We start from the raw sequence: 23,505 nt of genomic DNA, 5'->3' as shown, positions 1-23,505 counted from the left end.
CATACGAAAAGCAAGAATAAAAGCAAGAATAAAGAAAAGAAAATGTACCCGCCACTCACATACGAAAGAAAAGAATAAAAGAAAGGAAAAATGTACCCACCTACCCACATACAAAAGAGAAAAAAGCCGTTTTTTAAATAAATAGTGGATCTGTTAAGCAAGGTATGAAAATAGGATATACGCGTATTTTTCATATTTTTTTTACAATATGTTGTGGTTTGAGTATTTTTTTGTTAGACTGTGGTATAAATGTGAATATATTTTTCAACGGCCATGTATCTATTGCTTGTTAAATATATTTGCAATTTCTTTGTTAGACTGTGGTATTACAATATGAAGTGTGAATATATTTTTCAACGGCCATGTATCTATTGCTTGTTAAATATATTTGCAATTTCTTTTGTAATATTTGCTTTAGCCTGGAAGAAAATGTTGTAAAATAGGGCTGGATATTTATGGCATTTTCCGCCTTCCAATTACTTTGTCTGGGGGTAGCCTGACAATTTGTCATTGTCCGTCAGTCGTAGCAACCAGCATTTTTTTACAATATTATGATTTTAAGAAACAAAACACTTTCAAAAAAATTTAAAGAAAGAACTAACTTAAAAATATTATCATTTTTATTATTCTTTACAAAATCCCGGAATTACCTGCTCTAACTATTATCCCAAGGTTATGTATTAAATTTTAAATATATTTTACAAAGAGTACATTTTATTAATCATGATTGTTTTTTTTATTTTTTTATATATATATATATATATTTTAAAATTGAAAATGACGTATCCATCTACTCACATACGAGAAGAAAAGAATAAAAAAGAGAAGAAAAGAATGAAAAAGAGAAGAAAAGAATAAAAAAAAAGGAAGAAAAGAAACGTACTCCACTCACCCATAATAATCCACTAATAAAAAATTATTATTATTAATGTATAATAAATAATAAACATATATTACAATAAAAATATTTTTGTGATGTTAATTCGGTGTTAATATAATATCATTACGATGTAGTTACGATATTAAATAAATGTAAAACATTTTTTGTAATATTAATTTGATATTAATATGATATTATTATGATGTAGTTACGATATCAAATAAAATTGTAATATTAATTCAATGTTAATACGACATCACTACGATGTGGCTACGATATCAAATAGATGTAAAATATTTTTAATATTTTTGCAATATTAATTCGATGTTAATATGATATCACTACGATATGGCTACGATGTGGTTACGATATCAAATAAAATGTCAAATATTTTGCAATATTAATTCGATGTTAATATGATATCACTACGATATGGTTACGATATCAAATAAAATGTTAAATATTTTGTAATATTAATTCAATGTTAATACGACATCACTACGATGTGGTTACGATATCAAATAAAATGTCAAATATTTTTGCAATATTAATTCAATGTTAATATGATATCACTACGATGTGGTTACGATATCAAATAAAATGTCAAATATTTTGTCAATGTTAATACAATATCACTACGACATGGTTACGATATCAAATAAATGTCAAATATTTTTGTAATATTAATTCAATGTTAATACGACATCATTACGATGTGGTTACGTGATAATATTTACATCGCATAATGATCGCAGCGATATCGCAGAGATATCGAACTAATCAATATCGATTAAATACAGTTACGACTAACTTAACGACGTCGAATCTATTTTTTATCAAAATATCGTAATGATATCATAATGATATCATTGCGATATCTAATCAATATCGATTGTAAACTCCAAGTTTCAGCAAAGAATATGGTTTATCGGCAAATAATAATAGTGAAATTTTTACAGGGGTAATTAATTATATAGTGGATAACTAATAATATATTATATTTGGTAAAAATAATTAAAATATAAATTTTTTTTTAATATAGGTTAGTACAGAAAAAAATCTACGAAAATGGTTAACAAATTGGATTATTCTTGAAGATCTTCCATTTACAATTGTTGAAGGATGGCTTAAATGGATTCTTAAAAAAGTTACTGGTGGATTTCATCTTGTATCTGCAGATACAATTAGATGTGATATTATACAATATCATATAGATATACGAATAACTATTCAAAAAATTTTAAAAGAAACTTTGGGAAAATTATCATTATCATTAGATATTTGGACTTCAACTGTTGTCAAATCATATATGGGAATAACTGTACATTTTATTGATAATTCTTGGAAACTTCAACAAATAACTCTTGATTTTATTGAATTAGAAGGTTCTCATACTGGAAAAAATATTGCAGAAGAGTTAATTACAGTATTAAATTTATATGGTATTTCGAAAAAGGTATAGTTAATAACTATTAAATTACTTATCTATTTTATTGTAACTAAAATAATTAATTTTTTGTAGATTAATAGCATTACTACTAATAATGCTTCAAATAATGATACCATGTTTAGCTATCTTGAATTATGGGCAAAAGATAACGATATTGATTTTTCTGAAAATAATCAGCAATGTCGATGTTTTCGCATGTTGTAAATCTTGCAGTTCAAGCTGCATTAAAGGAACTAAAACCAGAAATTGATAAAATTCGGAATCTTATTGTCAAATCCCGTTCATCATCACAACGTCGCAAAAAGTTTTCAGAAATTTCTAAACTTAATGGAGTTGATGATCTATTGCCTATTCTTGATGTTCCAACACGTTGAAATTCAACATATGATATGGTTAAGCGAGCTCTAGATTTAAAAGTGGTATGTATCTGGTATTATAATATTTAATTTATTACAAAGTAAAATAGATATAAATTTTACAACACCTTTTTTACAATTAGGTTTTTGATAAAATTATACTAGCTAATGAATTTTCAGACTTAAACAATATTAAATTAAGTCAATCAGATTGGACATCTCTGGAAAATATTGCAGCATTTTTACGGTATTTTGCTAAACTTTCAACTGAAATGTGTGCGTTAACATATCGTTTTGCTGTTTACAAAGACATTTAATAATTGTTATAATTATACGTAATAATAAAAGAAGCAGTCCACTCTAATCCTCTTCAAAGAAATATAACAAACAATATTTCACTTTTTTTTTTTAAAAAAAAAAAGAGGAATATTAAGATAGAGAAGAAAGAAAAAAAAGGCCACAATTAGTGCAGTATATCCGATGTATAATCTTCTTATGGGTCATGCTGAAAAAAAAATGAATAAGAACAAAACTTCAAATAATATAGCTTTAGCAGCAAATGCAGCATGGAATAAACTTTATGAGTATTACAATAAAGCATCTGAGAAACACATTATATTGCTACAATCCTTGATCCTCGCTGGAAAATTAAATATTTTAAGGACTGGGAAGATGGGGAAAATGGAGATGATAATTTGTATTATAAAAATGCCAAAGAAATGTAAGTTAAATTTTCAAAAAAAACTACATGAAAAATTTTTAATTAATTTATTGTTTTATTTAAATCCAGGTTTACACGTAAATTTGATGAATATCATTCCATTTATTATCCAGTTTCAGGAACTTTAAATAATAATTTGGATGAGGATGAGGACAGTGAAGATTCTTTATTTCCAGTTCCTAAACAGTTTCGTAATAATAAGCTGCATAGAGCTTAATAGTTACTTCAATAGTACTCCAGAACCAGGAACAATTAATGTACTAGAATGGTGGAAAGGTCATAAAAGTAATTATCCTACATTAGCGAAAATGGCACGAAATTATCTGTCTATACCAGCAACTAGTGCGCCAGTAGAACGATTATTTAGTGAAAGTGGTAATCTAATAACTCCAGAACGAAATAGACTAGCAAGTGACATAATTCGCGCAATTATGTGTCTTAGAAGTTGGTTAACTATTCCTAATATTACAAATCAGTAAAATCTAAGTAATTCTAAGTATTTTACATAAATAAATAAAAATTCACATTTTGCGATATTAAAAACGTGTTTAACAATTTTATTTAATTTAATTTTTTGGGTTATACTAAAAACAAAAATGTAATACATGGCATAATACATCAATTTAAACAAAAATCAAAATAAATTATACAATAAAAAAGAGTAACATAATTAAGAAATAAACGAAATGCAATATTTCCTTCAAGATCCAGGTCATCCATTCGTCCAGGATTGCTAAAAAGAGGAGGAAACGTTAATGACGTTTCCAGAAAGGATAAAGATAAAAAAAAAAGAACGAAATAACCTACCACAGTTCGTTCGTTTAAGATCCAAGTCGTCTACTCGTCTGTTCGTTCAGAGTTGCTAAAAAGAGAAGGAAACGTTAATTAAGGTTGCTTGCCAAAACCTAGGGGTTTAGGCAAGATGGCGTTTCGCCAAAAAGTGAAATTCTGCCGAAACTATATTAAAGTTATATTAAAAAACTGGCGAAACTTTGGAGAAAGGCGAAACTGCCAAAACTTATTATAAATGCCGAAACTGCCGAAACTCTGCCGAAACTATAATAAATCTATAGTAAAATTTTGACGAAACTAATCGTAGGATTTTGAAGAGGTTTAGACAAGCAACCTTAACGTTAATTACGTTCCCTGAAAGTATAAAAATCAAAAAAATGAATGAAAAAAGAACAAAATAACTTACCAGAATTTCATTCAAGATTCCAGTTCGTTCAGCTTCGTCCGTTCGCCTAAGTTCTGTTCCTGAAAAAAAGAAAAAAAGAAATTTAAAAAAAAATAAGTTAAAAAGAAAAAAAACGAAATGACTTACCAGTCACTACATTTCGTTCAAGATCCCAATTGTTCAGCTTTGTCTGTTCATCTGGGTTCGCTAAAGTAAAAGAAAAAGGAAGCGTTAATGATGTTCCCTGAAGTAAAAAAAAAATGAAAAAAAGGAACGAATTGAATTACCTTTCCATTTGTTCAGGCTCATTTAGCAAGAAGCTTTATCTGATTAAATTCAAGAGATTTCCCATTATGTTTAATAACAACTGCTTTATTCGAGAAATCGGTATTAATTTAGTGAATTTTATTTGACGCTAATAGTCATATAGAAGAAAACCTTTTTTAATTTTTAAAAAAAGAAAGTATATCCGCAGATTTTTGGAATTAGATTGTCGTAATTAAGTTTCACAAAAACTGTACTACATGATAATCCAATGTAATATTGATCAGATGATCAAAAAAAATTTTGACTCGAACTCCACTTGAAACCCCATCGACTATATTTAAAACCCATCTAACTTGGAAGTTAGAGTAACCTGACAATTTCGCAGATATAGTAGTAGTTACTAAATAATGGTTTAATACTTTTTGTCAGATATTTAGGTGTATAATATTGTTATAAAGCTGTGTATTAAATTTTAAATATTTTACAAGATAATTTTAAAGTTATTGACAAATTTTTCATACCTATAGTATAATATAGCTTGTCTTTTATTAGTGTATGAAGATTGTATATAATGATTAATAAATTTTACTAAATCATGTCTAATAAAAAATGTAAAAAACATGTCGATATATCGTAAAATAATATTAAAATCATCATGTCGTGATTCCAAAATTCGCAGATATATACTAAAAAAGTTACGCAACATCAAATCAAATTCAAATTTAAACGTATCAAATTCGATCAAATTCAAATTTAAATTAAACTAATCAAATAAAATTAAATATCTGATTCAAGAAATTAAATCAAATACAAATTGACCATATATTTGATTTGATTTGATTTTGCAGAACTCTAATAGATAGATTGTGACTATATAGGATAGATTTTAATAATAAAGTGTTTTGAACATTTAACTGGTGTGACTATATAGTAGATGTGACTATAATGGGAGTGACTATAGAGGGAGTTGACTGTAATTAAAAAACCGTTTTCGCAACATTTTTCTAATTAACTTAATGAAAAAATGTTGCATAACATTTTTTTAATATATTATTATAAAAAAACGTTTGCGCAATATTTTTTTAATTAATTTAAAGAAAAAATGTTACAAAACATTTTTTTTTAGCATATTTAATTAAAAAAAACGTTTTTGCAATATTTTTTTAATTAACTTAACGAAAGAACGTTGTGAAATGTTTTTTCTAAGTAATTATAATTAAAAAAACATTTTCGCAACATTTTTTTATTATAGGACTGGATCGGACCAAAATAACTGGTCTGATCTGGTCTGATCCTGGATTCTCCTTTTAATATAAATCAGGTCGGACCAAAATAAACTAATTTTTTGGTTTAATCCTAGGTTACTCCCCAACCTGGACCAATTCGGATCATTTAGTGCTTTAGCCATTAGCATGTGTATTGTGTGCAGTCCTATTCTTGAGGTTACTACTATACTTTGGGAGACTTTCTGTCCAAATGGTCACTTCACGATACCGCTTAAGATCAGTAATGGCTAGATAGTCATTCTAGATGGTAAAGCTGAAAATGCAATGTCTTAGTGGTAATTTGACCTTCTGTTAGGTCTTAGACCAACCAAAGTATTCATACACAAAACAGATAGCATGGTTATGAGGTTTGATTCCCCACTTTTTGGGTTCTGGTTAGTGATTTTTGGTAGTTAATACCCACCATAAGGGGTGATCCTGAACAGATGCCTGCTACTTTCTGTCTGAATGGTTACTACAAAGTATACATTTGGTGTAGTGTTGTCACAGGACAATGTCTGGGATATGTTACACAAAAAAGAAATGATAATCCCTCAAAATTTTTCTATGATAACTTTGTTTGATATTTAGCAAAAATGTTTAGCATCCAATTATGTATAAATATATATAATTTTTATAGAGTTTTTAAGTTACAAAAGAGTACAGACAGAGCGCGGACATGTCTGAAACAACCAAAAAAAGCTTTAGATATCAAAAATGTATAACACTGACTTAGGGTAAATAACTGTACTATTAGTGCTGAGTAATCACAGGCTATAATAGTCTTTGAGTGAGACTTCGTACCTAAAATGGTGGTATAGAAGGGTACTAAATAGTTGATGTTACCTGTTAAAAGTCCTCCATGAAAGTAGGTGCTCTCTAAAGGTTGTAAAATAAATTGAGTACCAGTATCATGCAATGGGTTAAAGATGAGTAGGCGGCGTATTTCTAGCTTTAGATCAGCCTTAAAAGTGGTCTAATGGGAAATATTCTCATATACAGTGCTGTTATTTGAGGAATTACCATATATAGCAGGCCATAGTATCCCAGGTATCTTGCAAAAATCGGAGTTTGATCCTGTACTCAAGATGTATGCCTAAAAATTCCATTTTTTGCAAATATCTTATGATATACCAGTTCAATTTGAACGATCTTTTTTTATTTGAAGAGCTCAATAAGAGCTATTAAGGGTAGAGTATATATCAATTATTTTTTATATGTAGCGGGTGGCAAATTATTTTACTATAGGTTTGCCGATCATTTGTTTATATTTTAAATATATAACTGATACTAACAACCAATAAAATTCAAGATTGCCTAATCGCAAAAACATATATGCCTAGTCGCAACTTCATTAGATGTTTTTTAAGATTTTTTTTATAAAAGAAGTTTTTTTAATTAAAAAAATAAAAGTTCAAAATTGTGGCTTTCTAACGATATAAATTTTATCCATTTATGTTAAGTATTACAAAAGTTTATATTGTACAGAAAATAGTGCTACTATGTAATAAGGAATTTGACAAGTCGATCTATATGAAGTATCACGTGATACACTCTACCTTTAAACAAAAAAAAGATGGCTCAAATCTGATCACTAGATCACGAGATAATTGTAAAATATCGGGTACTATACAATTCTATGAAATTTTTCAAGGGGATACTATGCATAGAGGGGTACTATGATTCACGATATACGGTAAGTATTTGGTATAATGTTCACCCCTTGGGAATGATAGGATATTAGCCCAAGGATACCTTAAAAGAGGTAGAGGAAGGCTTGGCCATAAACATTAGCAAAGTAAAAAGATAAAACTTGTTAAGGCAACACAACCATCTTTTCTGGCTGATTATTCGATATATTCTTAAGGATCTCAATTTAAAAGTTGAATTGGTCAAAGTTCCTGCTCATAGTGATTATGCACTCAATATTCAAGCTGATAATCTGGCAAAAGCCGTGTATACAAGTCTTCAACTCACCTTTCCACCATTGGTACTTCATCATGCTCCATGTATATTGGTCTTTAATTCTTTACCTATTAATATGAATATTCGTCATTTCATAAGTACTATATATAGGAGAAGTTCAAAATCTCTTGTCCTTCTGCTCATTGGCACATTTCACTGCGCTTGGCTTTTTGACTGGGCTGGTATACACCTTTGCTTTTTCCAAATAAAAGGCTTCACTTCGCACAAGAATGGTCGTCCTGAATTCTGGATCTTCTATATTAAGCTCCTATTAGATATAGCATCAGTAATTTTTTTGGGATGCGGATCCCTAGGGATTCCAAAAATCTCATAATTAGTAAGGATCCCTAGGGATCCTCCCCCACCAGCGAGGATTCCTTATTTCAAAAACTTCTATGGAATCCTTAAGGATCATAATTTAGTATTAAGGAATCCTTAAGGATTATTTTTTTAATTATTTATTATGAATTTACAAATTTAACAATTAATTGTATAATTGTAATATCTATATAGTATATTTATCAATCGTTTTATTTATTATTTATTAATTAATTATAACATTTAAATAGCATATTTAACAATTTAATTTAAATAAAATAAAGTATATAAAAAATAAAAATTAATCCCTAATGTAATTTAAAATTATTCTTTTTGATTGACAGAAAGAGTAAAAGGAACATCATTATCCATCTGTTGATGTTTCTGACTTTGATTTTCAGTATCACTATCATTCTCGTAATATCTCTTATGATGTTCTTTTAACCTATTATCTAAATCTTCTTCAAAAGAATCACTGAGAGAATTCGAATCTTCAGAACTAACATAATCTTTACTGAGTTCTACTTGTCTAATTGGTTTGGTTGTATCTGCAGTTATTTCTGCCGAATTACAAATACAATCCTATAAAAATTTAAAATACTATGATTAATAATTATACTGTAAATAAATAAAAATAAATAAAAATAATATACAATAAGACGTATTAAATACTAACCCAATACATATTAAAACGGTTGCGAAGAGTATCATCACCAACAGAAATTTTTGGATGTCTTAGATTTAACATAATTTCACAGACAGCTAAAGTAAAAGCCGTATCTCTTTTGGTAATACTTTTTTTTCCCCATGCTTTTTTCTTGATCGCTTCAATATATGGAAGAATATTGTCATCATCCATCTCAAATAAGCATTTGAATGCTTCTTTTGTTTTATTGGAGTTTTTAAATGCTTGAATATCATCGGCTTTTGCAGAAGTATTGATACGGGATAAATTCTGTTCACCAAATATATCAAACATTGCAGCCTGGACATCTTTTGCCTTGTCACACCGGCGACTTTTGATTACTTCACGGCACTATTGAAATATTGAAATAAATATGTTAATAATAATTAAATTATTATTAACAAATAAACATAATTGGAGTAATTATCAAAGGATCAATACGTCCTGTATAAAAATGGACCCATTGAAATCCATACTGTTTAATATATCCCGGTTTCTCTTGCTTAAGAATTACTTCAAAACATTTTTTGAATTCTAATTCATCAGGATAAAGGCCAAGAAGAGGAAGTTGTGTTTTACATATTCTTGATGTCAAATTCTAAAGACAGTGAATTAGTAGTAATAACGATTTTTACATGAATATAATATTGGAATTTACCTTCCAATAAGAATCATCAGGAGTAATTAATTGCTCAATTTTTTACGAAAGATCTCCTATTTTTTCACGAATTTCTTTTCGGAATGATTTTTGCGCAGCTTTATTTTCATGAATTGCTTTATATATTTCCTTATTTTGCTCTAATACCCGTTTTACACCACCAATAATCTGTTGGTTAAATACTGTAAATGAATATATTATAAAAGAAAAAAATATTAATAAATAATAATAAACTACACAGATTTTATTTTCCATACCGGTATCTATTGATTGTGAAACAGTTGTACTTGAAGAAGTATTGCCAAGAGTTGCAAGTGCAGCTTCATCAGTGATATCATTGGAATCATCTGGTTTATCGTGTGTTTCTGAGATTTTTTCATTATTAACTTGTTCTGGGACAGGATTTTTCTTTTTATTTTTTTTCTGTCGTCTTGAAGTTTTTGTAGTTTTAACTACATAATCAAAATTTTTTAATATAATTATATTTAACAATAGTATCGATATGTAAAGTTCAGTCAACTTACCCCTAGCAGCTAACCTTGCTGCAATTTTATCTGCTTCACTTACTACAGTTTCTACTGCTTCAGAATCAATTGCAATAGAAGATTCTTGAAGGTTTTTACTTCTTAAAACTCTTCGATTAGACGCTAAATAATTATAAAGAAATGCGTTATTAATAAAATAAATTAAAAAATGCTAAATAATTTAAAGAAACGCGTTAAAAAAATAAATTAAAAAATGCTAAATAATTATAAAGAAACGCGTTAAAAAAATAAATTAAGAAACATTAAATAATTATAAAGAAACGTATTAAAAAAATAAATTAAAACAACTTTTTAAAAAAGTTCGCTTATATTATTATTTACCTTTTACTTCGGCCATAATAAAATTCCGTAATTATTCTTGGATACAATGAATTCGTTTGAAAACTTTGATAATAGTTCAAGTAATAGGTCGTGGGAAAGAAAATAGTTAAATGATATAATGTTTGAAATTATATAATTTTACTGATTAAATGACGTAAGATTAGAATATGTATGATTTAATAATCCAAAGTGGCTTATTAAAATTTCATTCTATGATTACATTTTTTGTAATTAAAAATGTATAATTGTACCCTTTGTAAAAGATATTTCTCACGAAGAACTGATATAGCACAACACTATAATAAGAATCATCCATATTTCAAACATTCGTACACGTTGAATTGGATTCAAGATTAACGGCAACTGGATTTTACGTCTATATCATTACCAACAGTTCTTAATAATGATATCTGGAATGATATTGAAAGATTTGGTAATTTTTCACAAGATTCAAGTATTAACAATAGAACGGTTAATGAGGTAATTCTTTGTATATCTATTCGTCATTTTTTACTAGACTAATTCCTAACTTTAAATCTATTCAAATAAATCAAGATCAAACAAGTATTTGAACATAACGAAATAGATGACTATATAACCGGTGAAAATAATACTAATGAATATAATTGTAATTATGCTAAGGATGATAATTATGCTAATGAAGATGAAGATGTTGATGCTGGCGAAGACGAAGATGATAATGATGCTGACAAAGATGAAGATGGTGCTGCTGATGAAGATGATGATAATGCTGACGAAGATGAGGATGGTGCTGCTGATGAATATGAATATTATGATGCTGACGAAGATGAAGATGGTGCTGCTGATGAACATGAATATTATGATGAAAATGAAGTTAAGAATGGTGACAATATTGATGATAATGGAGGTGAGAAATATAATGAAGTTGAGATCGATGAATTCATCTGGCTAAAAGACAGTAAAAGCAATTGTTCTGAAAATTCTTCGGGATCTAATAAAGGTTCTTATGGCGTGGGACTATCAAATGCATATGAGATCTTAAATAGTAAAACTGAACCAAAACAGTCTTTATGGCCAAGTGAAACATATAGGGAATTCATGACAGCTGTAACACAATACCATCTTTCGGATGCAGCTGCTGACTCTATGTTGCGTATAATTCGAAAAAGTTGTACTGAAACTCTTCCTAGTTCTACACGAAAAGGTAGAATGTATATAGATCAAATGGATATTAAAAATTTTAATATTAAAACAAAAAATTTGTGTGAATTTGAAGGAAAAATCTACAAATTTCAGTATCGGCCAATTTTTGATGCAATCAAAAGTCTTGTATCAAATACTGATTTAAGTAAAGATTTTCTTTTTGATTATAATGAACAATGGGAACCTAACAAAGTAAGTAAAGTTGTATACCATTTTGATTCTCTGATTCTTCATTATTCCCATTGACTAATACTGATTTGTATTTAAGAATGGAACTTTAGTGCGTATTTATTCTGAACAGAATACTGCAAACTGGTGGCGTGAAAGACAAAATCCATTTAGCAAGATTCTGGCCGTTATGATATATACTGATGGGACAACACTTGATTCTTTAGGAAAACAATCGGAATATCCTATTTTTTTAACTTTAGGCAATATTCCGAACTGGCGTCGAAATTTTCCTGACGCTAAAGTCTTAATTGGATTTCTTCAACATTTAACTACTCGAAATAATAAATTAAGAGAATCGAAAGAATTTAGACAAATGCAACGGAAATTAGAACAATGTGCTTTAAAAATTTTATTGGAACTACTTCTTCAAAATGATAGTATTTATTTAGCAATAAATGGAACCGTTGAACATTTTACTCCTTATTTGTCTACTATACTTGCAGATATGTTGGAAGCACAAAATATTTGTTGTACTTACAAGTCATATCGTGCAAAATATCCTTGCTATAAATGTCTTACGCCTGGCGATTAACTGAATAATATGCATATTGAACAGAATTCAATAATTTTACGAACACATGAAAATATGCGTGAGGCTGTAATTTCTCACAATGCTGCAGAATACTCCATTCATGACCACGAAAATTTTTTTTGGAATTTCAGGTATATTGTAAATCATATTTTATTGTAATTACTATTTAATTAAGCATTTATTTTATTTAATACTAGAATGACAAATATTTATGATGCAGTAGCCATGGATCGTATGCATCTTCAGGAAATTGGACTATTTCCATATATGCTTAATTTTACAAGAGATATGATTATGCAGCAATGTGGCAATAAAATTCTCACTAAAATGGATAATAGATTAGCTAATATCACACCGTTTAATGGTTTAAAAATATTATCAAAAGGATATCAGCGCAGATTAAAATTTACAGGAGCTGAAATGCGAGATGTAATGAAAATTATTATATTCGTAATTGATGAACTCTATACAGTTGATGATAAAAATGCAGCTTCAATTTCTTTTATTCCATACATGACGCTTATTGATTGTTATATTAAATTTGTTAAGATGTATATAACGTCAAAAAAGAAACAATTCAGTGAAGATGATTTGAGAATTTTTGAGGTAATTACAATTTATACCATATAATATAAACTCTATATTTTAATTAATTCAATGAAATTTTTATTAAAGAATGAGATAATTGACTGGACACGAGCTTTTGTAAAATTATTTAAACGATTTTCTTCTAGCAGCCTTCAATTACCAAAACTTCATATGTGGAGATATCACACAATTCATACTATTCAATGTTATGGTACAATAAATGGGCTAACTACCGAAACCTACGAGACATTACACAAAAACTGGGTAAAAAACCCGTATAGAATGACAAATAAAAAAAATATTTTAGATCAAATGTTTAAAACGGTAAAATTACTTTATTTTATAATTTTAATTTATTTTATTAATTAAAATACTAATATTATTTTATTTTTTAATCTTTAGATTCGCCGGCAAACAATTATATCCATTCCAAAAAAAATCTTTAAATCAAAATTAGAAATTATGAAGTCATTACTTTGGGAATTGCCAATTAGTGAATTACAATCTCTTCAGATAAAACTTGAACATGAAAAGATTGTAGATGACTTGTGCATTGAAGGAATGAATCATTTAATTAATTGCTTAGACCATTATTTAGACGAAAAATCTAATGTATCTGAAAGTGAAGATATTTATTTGAAAATCTATGCTACTGGGATTTTATCAAATAACGAAATTATATATGCAACTAGCAAGTTTCATGGTCGTGCAAGATTTAGTGATGTTGCAATTGCGATGGAAGATGCAGATTACTTGACTGATGATGGAATATGTTATGGCAAAGTAAATTTATATAAATTTACATATTATTTTATTTATTTTTTTGTATTATTAATTAATGAAATAATTTATATTGCAAGTATTAATATTAGCAGAAATTTCATTTCTTCTGAACCATCCTATCTTACCTATCGTACTAGTACATTGGTATGATTATTATTCCAAACGGCATCCTATCAAGTATGAATGTCCTCATATGAAATTTGTAAATAAATATGATGTAATTTTTTTTAATTCTATTGTAGGTTTAGCATATGTAGTAAAGAGATTTGATTTTGAAAATGAATTTTTTGTCAATAAATTTATTTTTTAGTAGTTATTTGTTAATAAATAATAATAATAAAATTATTTTAATTAATATAAAAACTTTATTTGTAAATTTATTTTTCAGTTGTTTAATTATTATAAATAAATTCTTAAAAATTTAAAATTAGGGATTCCTTGAAGATTTTATTTTTAGGAATCTTTAAGGATCTGGCAATTTATAGAATCCTTAGGGATCTTTATAATTCGTCTAAGGATTTTTAAGGATTCTATAAATTGCCGGATCCTTAAGGATTCTATAACAATTTAAGAAATCCCTAGGGATCCACGTCCTAAAAAATTTACTGATGTATTGCCTACTTTAACTACTTTGCAATAATGAAAACCCTACTTATATTCTTCAGACTGATTTTGCCCACAATGCAATTCTGCTCCTGAAGATATTAATCTTTTTTGGACTTATCCTTATATTCTTTCTAATCTTAACCCATGCTTAACTTATCGCAATAAAATATTGAAATTTTAAAATGCTTGTATTGCTTTCTTTTCCTCTTTAACATCTTTACCAGCCTCGTTTCATAATGAATTTTCAATTCTGGATTGTTGAAACTATAATGCTCCTTCTCAATCTTGCTTATGGCTTACTAGGGAATTGCTTCCTACCTACCTGACGACATTTCTTAAAAAATATTTTTCTGTTTCTATCATTTACAAACATATTTCTCCTCTTCTTAACGATTTTCAAGTTGAACTATATGGTGAAATTTGGCTTTGTCATAATGTACTTTTTCATGTCTAAGAAGAATCTCAAGGAATTTCTGCTTCATTAAAACAACGTAGCCCTTCTTCCAATTCCTCTACTAAACTCTTTTTTCATCATCAAAACTCTTCTTTGGTGATAGTTCTTCAGAATTTCTGGATTTCTTGAATATCCTCTTCTATAATCCAAGATGGATCTTAGATTTTGCACTTGGATTTTCTATGCTGCTTAATAGTTCAACCTCTTAGAATCTCTTTCTAGTAACGGATTGGATCGGATTTTTGGATGTTAGATAGTTGATTCATACTGGCCTTCAGGTAAAGTTGGATTATGCAATTCTGTAATAGTTTAGTTTTTCTTTTCTTTAATAATTTGATTTTAGTTTAGATTTCTTTGCTTGTATGAGTCGTGAAGCTACTCTTTTTATTTTTTATTAGTTTATTTTCTTATTTTAAAATATTGTTCGATTTTGTAATATTTCAAAGTTAAAATTTTAATGAAAGATAAAGTCATAAGACTGTTTGCACAGTAAAAGGATAAAACTTCCTCTCATCCAGCTAAGCATTATAATCACTTTGCTCACCCTCATAATATTGAAAATGGTTAATCGCACCTAAATGCATCATATTAACGTTCAAATTCATAACCTAACAATAGATAGCAATCTTGTTTCCACTTCCAATGTCGCTAACCATGGAACTGAGACAATCTCAACGACAATCAACATCATCATGTTCTGATATTAATGAATTATAACACTTTGCTAATAGAATGGACGTTGTTTACCTATCTGATCCTGCCGTTTTTACAGATTGGAGAACTATCGGTGTTGCACAGAAAAAGTAGTTGCTGAGTTAGGTGCTTCTTTACCACCCGAATTCATATCATAAACAGTCGTATCATCAAATTAGAGTCTATTATTACCACTCCTACTCCTCCTTCAGGTCCCTTTAATGCATCAACTTCTTTCTACATTCCTGCCTCTATGAAAGAATGGGATGATACAATTAAACCCAATAGTAATATCCTTGATATTTCTCCCTCCTTTGCAATCAACAAGTGGGTTTATACCAATTTCCCAATTGACTCCTATCCCACCTTCTAATGTTATTCCTTCCTTCCCAATTGATATGAAACAATACCTTTCTTCTCTCGCTAGCACCATTTCCTTTTTGACTGGATCTATTAATAAAGGAATCAAACAAAACAATTTCATCTTATTAGCTTGCCAGAATGGCTGAGCTAATCAATAATTTATTCCCTTTCTTTTCCCTTCTTCATCATTTTTTATCAGTGTGCAACAATGATGGACAATAACAAACATAATTTTTCTTCTCACTTCTCTCCTCTTATCAATTTTGGATAAATTAATGTTAATGGTTTAGTTTCTCCTGTGTGTCAACAACATTTATTAAATTTTTTCCTTTACTTTTCCTTTGGTGTTTTATCTTTAAATGATACCTAACTTTCTTCTTCTAATGCGAAATTTATTTTTAAAAATGAACATTATCAATATCATTTTTGGTCCTATTGGGTCTGTTCTTCTTCATCCTGCCCTCATAATGGCGTTAGCCTTTTACTTCGTTATTCTTACACAAACATGTACAGACTATCGATTCCTAGAATAGTTGTTTATTGAAATTAGATCTTTTTTTTTATCAAACAAAAATTTCTATTATCTCTTTGTATTACCCTCCTTCTGGTTTTATTCATAAAACTTTATGTAATGATCCTATTGCCAAACTTCTTTCTTGGCTTGATCATGCTTGCTCCAATAATTATCATGTAGTTATTCTGGTAATTTCAATATTGATGAAATCGCTCATTCTAACTATTCACGCAATCATTTTAGATTTTTATGTTTACTTTTCTCTAGGTATTTCCGTGACCATAGCTCTTCTTCTGCTTTAACTGGCCCTGATCCTACCTTTTATTATGCTAATGGTTCTTCATGATTGGATTATATCTGGTCTTCACCTGGATTCCCTGCCCCTAGTCTTTTCTCACAAGTAGTTACCTGTCCTTCTCTTTCTGATCGCCCTTTAATTTAGGTAATATCTGTCACTGCCCTAATGGTAAAATTATTTTTAATAAAAAAGTGTATAACAAACAAATGATTATATGATGGTTATGCAATATGCCGATTATGGAAGTTTGAGACACTTTCCTAACTAATCTGTTAAAATAAATATATATACATTGATTTTTAAAAAATTAATAAGGTATTAAAATGTAATAAAAGATTAAAATTTAATGTAAAAGTCTCTGATAAAAAAAAAATGGCAATATTTGAATAAAGGAAATATATATTGATAAAAAGAATATATATTATGTATGTAGTAAATGTAAAGAAATACAATATAATGCAAGAATATATAGTAAATAAAATAAAATATACAGTGTATTATATTTAAAAATCTTGTTAAAAAATTTAAATAGAGTTTAGGATTAGTTTAAAATAGGATGATTATTAATATTATTTATAATACTCAAATATTACATTTTATTAAGTAAAAGGATGACAAATGAACCTTTATAAAATAATAATTATTGCACTAAATTTTGAAAATTCAATTATTTTTTAGTGCAAAAAATTCATTTTAAATTTTTACATTTTTTTTCCAGAACTATTATACTGTATATAAGGGAATCTTTGTGCTAATATAAAATTAACGAATTTGGTATTCCAAAATAAAATCATGAAAATATTGCGCAGGTTATTGTCACCTTACTAGTAGAATTAGGGTAGAATTTTGGGCAGAATTGATGAAACTCTGCCCGTTAATATTTGTTAATGCTGGTGCAGTGAGATTTAGCAATGCCCTTATAAAAAAGTAAATACATAATTCCGTACTACCTTTAGCATTTTTAGATGGTATACCTTCATAAGGAATAAATCAATTCAAAATATAATGAAGAACTAGCAATGGCCATGATAATTTAAAAAATGTGTAAATTCCATGGAAATTTTAATACTTACACAATACAATATTTATTATTTTTTCAGGAGAAAAAAATTGATTATCCTTTACCCCGCAATTTGTATGCATTTCACATGTAAATCAAATCAACAGTAATTTTATTTTTAATTTAATAATATCTTTTTGTACAAAAGTATTTAAAATATATTTGGTAATGATTTAAATTAATATATTTTATTAGATTGTCATAGTATATTAATGAAATTTGGGAGTAAGGTATACAACTACAACTATACAAATGTGGATTAACATGTCGGATAAATAAATTAAACTGCTTAAAAAAACTGTAGGTATATTTTTCATAAAGAAAAAAATGAGAGACTAATAGCAAACACAATTTGCCCTGCAATATGAGCTAAAATATGATTCAAAAACGGAAACCTTTATATAAGATACACTAATAAGCGGCAGTGAGTTGAAAAGATGGAGCTACAAATAAAATGGAATAAAATTAGTTATATTCCTTCAATAAGCTAATACAAAATAAAGTCTCTTTTAAAGTATTCACCAGCATATTCTTTATATTCGGGGCTCAACGGGCCAGATGGGAAGGCATAGATTATATTGTTAACATTTCCATCTATAAATAATGGATTATTATAGTATAAGTCATTATATATATATATAAAACGATTATAATAAATAAAACTTACGTTCATCTGTGCGTGTTGGTAAATCCCAATTTGGTTGCCAATTCCCATCAACGATAAACTTGAATTCATTTTGTTTGTTAGGATCAATATCAACAACAGCAACAAAATCGTTAGTTGCCGGATTAAATTTCATTTTATGAGTGCCTAAAATAAAATAAATAAAAATATAAATTACGATAAATTAATTATTTCAATAAATCGTCACGTGATTAATAATTACCTTGCCAATCATCAAAATCGCCCGTGATTACAACTTCCTGTCCGCCATTCTTCCAGTAAAACTGTTTTATAGCCATATATTAGCATTCATTCATAAATGCCAGTTGGTATGCTAATATAATTTAGTTACCTCAAACGGTATAGTGCCCGATCCGCTAATATTATTATGTGACGTTTTCATTTCAAATGGGCAACCAGTTTCAAGTCGAGGAATTTCACGCTTTTCTTGAATTTCAGGTGTGGATTCGATACCATATTCTTCCGATTTATCGTTCTTATCATTAATTATTTCATCCTTAATTTCTTCCGGTTTCAATTCAGATGGAGTACCGGTAATGAGATTTGTTTTCATTTCTTCCTCAGCTATTTGTTGTTTATTAATATCGGATGGAGTGCCTTTAAGATCGGGTTCATTGATTAAGTCCTTTGGTTTAATTGCTCTATCTTTTGATGCGTCTAAAATATGAGTGTATTGCTTCTCTTTATTTGCTTTCTTAATAGTAACTTCAACTTTTGTTACTATGATCTCCTCTCCTTTGATGATGTATAATATTTTTAATAATATTGCCAATACTATTTTTAAGAACAAAGTGAAGAGTGTATCTAACAAATAACTTGGGTTTAAATTCATCCTTGTTATTATTCAATACGAATAATTATTAATAAGCGAAACGATTGTAAAAAAAGGTATCTTATTTCCTATTTTATTACAATAATTAATAATTTCGCTACTAAACGCTATTTATGGCTCATGTAGCGTATTTTTTTTTTTTTTTAAAAAAAAAAAAAAAGAGAAAAAAAAGTGAAAAAAAAGTGAAAACGTATTTATATATTTCTCACAGCTCCGGAAAATCTCAGATCCTGATTACGTTATTGGAAGAACATCATTAATTTTCAACACCAAAATCAAAATCAAATAATAATATAAATTATTTTTATGTAAGACACAGGTAACAATATAAAGAGTCAGAGGAATGAGAGAAAAAAAGAGAGAATTTAACCATAAATATTCACGAAATGATTTATTTATTTTTAATGGTGGTTCACAAATGATCAAATGAATTATAGAGTTCAGGAAATTTTTTTTTATTATGCCCACATATTCAATTTATCGTAATATCGCAACTCATTTCCATATATTAATATAACCCCACAGAATAAAAAAATTCACACGATAATATCGGAAGTAGATAAAAAATTTTTTTATTGAAAAAAAAAGATACAATAGATAATCAAATTCTCTGATACGTTGTTACGTTTTTTCAGTTAGGTAACGTAATACAAGTCTTTGTTCATAACAGGTTAATACCTTTCAAAAAAAAATTTAAGTTTGGGAGGAAGACAAAGAAGACATCCCAAATATAGTTTGATTAAATTGATTGATATCTTTAATATCGCGCCTATTGTTTAATTTGCACATAACCGATACATATAATCATTGACAGGCGCGATAAAAAATCTTTTTTTTTGCAAACGTGGTGGCTATTAATTAATATTACATCTGCAATGACAAATTTTCATCTAACTCGCGACTAGATCAAAAGTTTAAAATTTAATCCAGTTCAAAAAAAAAAAATTTCCTCAATTAGTCTTATTGTCTCCCGATACCGTCGATATTTCCGCAGTTATCGTCTGGCCCTCTATCGTTCCTAAAGGAAATGAAATTTTTTATTACGAATTCTAGACTGATTAAAATAAAATAACTTTTCAGTAAACCTTTGTGAACAAATTCCAAAGTTGTTGCAATTTCTCTCATATCTTTCTCTATTACTTCAGCCCAGTTTTGAACATCGCCTAATTCCTTTGTAAAAAAAAGATAAATCATGATAACATTCTTTAATATACATATTTTAGTTTAAATATAAAAACAAAAAGAAATAAACCTTTAAAGCTGAATTGAATCCTTCTAACATGCTCAACCATTGTTTTGTTTGTTTCGTGTATTTAACTGATTGAGAAGATAACTTTCTGGCTTCGGACTCGATTTCACGCTGAGTTTTGAGTATAGTCGAGACTCTTTAAGTTTTTTAAAAAATAACCGTATTTTTTAATAAAAAAATGTAAATATTAAAAATATCCATTATTATTCTCGATCAAATACAATAATATAAAGTATGAATAGTGGCATACATTTTATAGAAATTCATCAGTTTAACACTTTTAAGGGATCGTTATCAAACAGCGTGCGCACATACCTTTCGTTTAAAGTATCAGCTAAAGAATCAGTCACCTCACTAACAGCCTGTACAGCTTCCTTCCTAAGTTGTTCTGATTTAAAATACGCTGTAAGACTCCGTATAAATATGGCGTGGTAATATTACAAATACGCACCATTGTTACGCCTTACGGCTTGTTGCTTTTGATTATGCTCTCGTACAAGTCGTGAAAGCATACTAAGATTCACAGAACTGTAAATTTCAAATTAGGTACGTAAATAAATTTTTACGATCATTTTTATCGACCAATAAAAAATCGGTCACGTTACTAACATAAAAATGTATTTATTTTAAAAATATCTTTGGATATGATACGACAATTAAGAGAAAGCACTAGAATTTCTATGATTTAAGAAGTTAATTAAGTCATATTTTGTAGCAACACCTAAACACCATTTTCTTTCAGAATCAGTCACAACAGCAAAACTATGTTTTTCAAAAAATTTAGCTAATTCGGATAAAGGAGTATCGGGTGTAATTAACTGATAACGTTTTCTTTTAGAATTACCACTTTTATTTCCACCGAATGAAAACATCCATTTAGATATTGGTTCTTTTAATGTTGCTCCTCCTACTTCCAAATGACTTTGTAATGATGTTAAGGAAACATAGCCAATTAATTTTTTATGAGAATCAATCACCGGTAATTGTGAATATTCTCTATCTAACATTAATTCAATTGCCTGTGATATTGTTGCATTTGGTGAAATTGTCACTGCAGCTGGAAGTTGTAAATCTTCTACACTTGCCTTAAAAAAAAAGGAGATTATTTAACTTTGAAAATTTAGCTAATAAATATCAAAATTTTTTTTACATACAGCTCTATATTTTTCGATTTTTTGATACTTGAGTTTCCTAACCATCTCACCGTCCATCAAATCATTTTCTAAAAGCCATTCATCGGATAATAAAGTAGTACCATAATTTCGCGCAGTATCATTCAATACGCAAAGAATCCGCGTCGAATCCTCGTGTACCGTAGATCGATGTTTTACATATGATAAAGCAGCACTCACAACAGTTCCAGAAGAAGGTCCTATCATAATGAAATTTATACGGCCTCATTGTAAAAGTTTTTAAAAAAAAATTCCTTTTGTATGTACCTGCTAATAATCCATTTTTAATTAATTTTCTTGACATGGAAAAAGATTCTTGATCATTAACTTTAATCCAATGGTCAATCAAAGATTTATCCAGCAGAGGTGGCGTAAAATCGTTTCCAATATCTTCAACCTTCCGTTCCTAATAAGAACGCAAGATAATTTGTAAAAAAAGTTGTATCTTGTTGAACTCTTAATTGATAATTACCTTTATTGATGATGGATTAATAGGTATATTATCTTGTATTCTTGAATGTTGAGGCTCGACGGCAATTACCTGTTCGCGTGATGATAAAATAAATAGATTTCCTATAGCTTCCTAATATTCATGAAATGTACCTTCAATCCAGATATGCGAGATTTAAGATTCTTCGCAAGCCCAGTAATAGTAGCTAAAAATAGCCTTTTTTCTTTAATATATAATTTTTATGCAGGAAATAAATTAAACATTTATATACCTCCTGATTCCACACCAACTACAAGCACATCTAATTTTCCTTCAACTTGAGTATAAATTTCTTCGGCAGTTTCTTCAAAATGTACATTAAAATTACTTTGACTATTTAACTAAAAAAAAATTACTCCATCAAGTTAAAATTTTCTTCAAAAAAAAAGAAAGAAAAGAAAAGGTATTTTGTTATAATTTACCTCGTCAACTACAATTGAATTTGTAATTTCACCTGATAATTTTTTAGCTAAACTAAAATTACTTTCGGGAGCATCATGATGAACTTCACTTTGTGTTCTTATAATTTCGGTACCCAATGCTTTTAAAACATGAATTCGATCTATTGTTGTACGTTCTGGTACAAGAACTATCGTTTTGTAACCCTTTTTATGAGCTAACATTGCAATACTAACACCTATTTTTAATTAATTTTAATCATAAATATTTATCAACTCAATCAGGTAAATAGTAACTCAAGTGCTATCAATATAATTAACATACCCAAATTTCCGCTCGTAGGTATTAATAAAGTTGTACCAGCTTTAACTTTATTTTCCTTTTCGACATCTTACAAAGAAAAAAAAAATCATTTATTTGATAGATTCTAATATGTTGAATATTATTAAAAATGAATATACCTTCTAATATCCTTTTAGCAACTCTATCTTTAATACTTCCAGATAATGGGTTTAAATATTCTAATTTAGCCAATAATTCAATGTTTGATAATTCAAACGAAGGAGCTAATATTGATATTGAGTTTATTCGAACTATTGGTGTGTTACCAATTGTCGAAGTTATATCATCAAATATCGGTGGTGGAGGCGAATTTGACATTTAAATAGATAATTCGAATCAAAAGATAGCTAAGTGATTATCTTCATTGCTGCGGACGACACTGTCACATTTAATGCACCACAAATAATGCAAAGTTCCAAAA

General features: G+C 28.3%; 7 protein-coding genes across 7 annotated transcripts; 3 read left to right on the top strand and 4 right to left on the bottom strand.

Moving 5' to 3' along the window:
* Positions 1 to 2,719: 2,719 nt before the first annotated feature.
* On the top strand, positions 2,720 to 3,003 carry OCT59_010925 (uncharacterized protein; the record flags this gene model as incomplete). The annotated part of the gene is made up of 2 exons (XM_066136183.1): positions 2,720 to 2,749; positions 2,830 to 3,003. 2 exons carry the CDS (start codon positions 2,720 to 2,722, stop codon positions 3,001 to 3,003), a joined length of 204 nt encoding a protein of 67 aa, XP_066000835.1.
* Positions 3,004 to 3,166: 163 nt separating this feature from the next.
* Positions 3,167 to 3,624, top strand: OCT59_010924 (uncharacterized protein; the record flags this gene model as incomplete). The annotated part of the gene is made up of 2 exons (XM_066136182.1): positions 3,167 to 3,407; positions 3,521 to 3,624. The coding sequence occupies 2 exons, from the start codon at positions 3,167 to 3,169 to the stop codon at positions 3,622 to 3,624; spliced, it is 345 nt and encodes a 114-aa protein (XP_066000834.1).
* Positions 3,625 to 8,723: 5,099 nt separating this feature from the next.
* On the bottom strand, positions 8,724 to 10,624 carry OCT59_010923 (uncharacterized protein; the record flags this gene model as incomplete). Its single annotated transcript, XM_066136181.1, has 7 exons — positions 8,724 to 8,981; positions 9,076 to 9,435; positions 9,545 to 9,682; positions 9,890 to 9,924; positions 10,000 to 10,194; positions 10,267 to 10,389; positions 10,609 to 10,624. 7 exons carry the CDS (start codon positions 10,622 to 10,624, stop codon positions 8,724 to 8,726), a joined length of 1,125 nt encoding a protein of 374 aa, XP_066000833.1.
* Positions 10,625 to 12,610: 1,986 nt separating this feature from the next.
* On the top strand, positions 12,611 to 14,077 carry OCT59_010922 (uncharacterized protein; the record flags this gene model as incomplete). The annotated part of the gene is made up of 4 exons (XM_025329458.2): positions 12,611 to 12,687; positions 12,754 to 13,162; positions 13,232 to 13,468; positions 13,547 to 14,077. 4 exons carry the CDS (start codon positions 12,611 to 12,613, stop codon positions 14,075 to 14,077), a joined length of 1,254 nt encoding a protein of 417 aa, XP_025168909.2.
* A 3,917-nt stretch (positions 14,078 to 17,994) lies between these two features.
* Positions 17,995 to 19,432, bottom strand: OCT59_010921 (uncharacterized protein; the record flags this gene model as incomplete). The annotated part of the gene is made up of 5 exons (XM_025321408.2): positions 17,995 to 18,358; positions 18,438 to 18,509; positions 18,583 to 18,726; positions 18,803 to 18,863; positions 18,932 to 19,432. The coding sequence occupies 5 exons, from the start codon at positions 19,430 to 19,432 to the stop codon at positions 18,327 to 18,329; spliced, it is 810 nt and encodes a 269-aa protein (XP_025168910.2). The 3' UTR covers positions 17,995 to 18,326.
* Positions 19,433 to 19,867: 435 nt separating this feature from the next.
* OCT59_010920 (uncharacterized protein) lies at positions 19,868 to 21,205 on the bottom strand. The gene is made up of 5 exons (XM_066136180.1): positions 21,133 to 21,205; positions 20,997 to 21,069; positions 20,685 to 20,817; positions 20,518 to 20,602; positions 19,868 to 20,450 (listed from the first exon to the last, which is right to left on the bottom strand). Exons 1-5 carry the CDS (start codon positions 21,191 to 21,193, stop codon positions 20,383 to 20,385), a joined length of 420 nt encoding a protein of 139 aa, XP_066000832.1. The 5' UTR covers positions 21,194 to 21,205; the 3' UTR covers positions 19,868 to 20,382.
* Positions 21,206 to 21,257: 52 nt separating this feature from the next.
* On the bottom strand, positions 21,258 to 23,444 carry OCT59_010919 (uncharacterized protein). Its single transcript, XM_025321410.2, has 9 exons — positions 23,204 to 23,444; positions 23,067 to 23,132; positions 22,766 to 22,980; positions 22,576 to 22,684; positions 22,457 to 22,509; positions 22,326 to 22,394; positions 22,121 to 22,259; positions 21,836 to 22,053; positions 21,258 to 21,766 (listed from the first exon to the last, which is right to left on the bottom strand). Exons 1-9 carry the CDS (start codon positions 23,400 to 23,402, stop codon positions 21,338 to 21,340), a joined length of 1,497 nt encoding a protein of 498 aa, XP_025168912.1. The 5' UTR covers positions 23,403 to 23,444; the 3' UTR covers positions 21,258 to 21,337.
* Positions 23,445 to 23,505: the final 61 nt, after the last annotated feature.

The sequence above is a fragment of the Rhizophagus irregularis genome, chromosome 19, assembly GCF_026210795.1.
Source record: "Rhizophagus irregularis chromosome 19, complete sequence".
Lineage (NCBI taxonomy): Eukaryota > Fungi > Glomeromycota > Glomeromycetes > Glomerales > Glomeraceae > Rhizophagus > Rhizophagus irregularis.
The sequence above is the reverse complement of the archived record's forward strand: the minus strand, read 5'-3'. Positions and strand labels throughout refer to the sequence as shown.

Coding starts and splice junctions, on each gene's coding strand:
- OCT59_010920 (XM_066136180.1), bottom strand. CDS start 21,193: ATGCTTTCACGACTTGTACGAGAGCATAATCAAAAGCAACAAGCCGTA. Junction 21,070..21,132: donor AGCCGTAAGGCGTAACAATG/GTGCGTATTTGT, acceptor ATTTTAAATCAG/AACAACTTAGGAAGGAAGCT. Junction 20,451..20,517: donor TTTGGAATTTGTTCACAAAG/GTTTACTGAAAA, acceptor CATTTCCTTTAG/GAACGATAGAGGGCCAGACG.
- OCT59_010919 (XM_025321410.2), bottom strand. CDS start 23,402: ATGTCAAATTCGCCTCCACCACCGATATTTGATGATATAACTTCGACA. Junction 23,133..23,203: donor TGCTAAAAGGATATTAGAAG/GTATATTCATTT, acceptor TTTCTTTGTAAG/ATGTCGAAAAGGAAAATAAA. Junction 22,395..22,456: donor CTCGCATATCTGGATTGAAG/GTACATTTCATG, acceptor TCACGCGAACAG/GTAATTGCCGTCGAGCCTCA.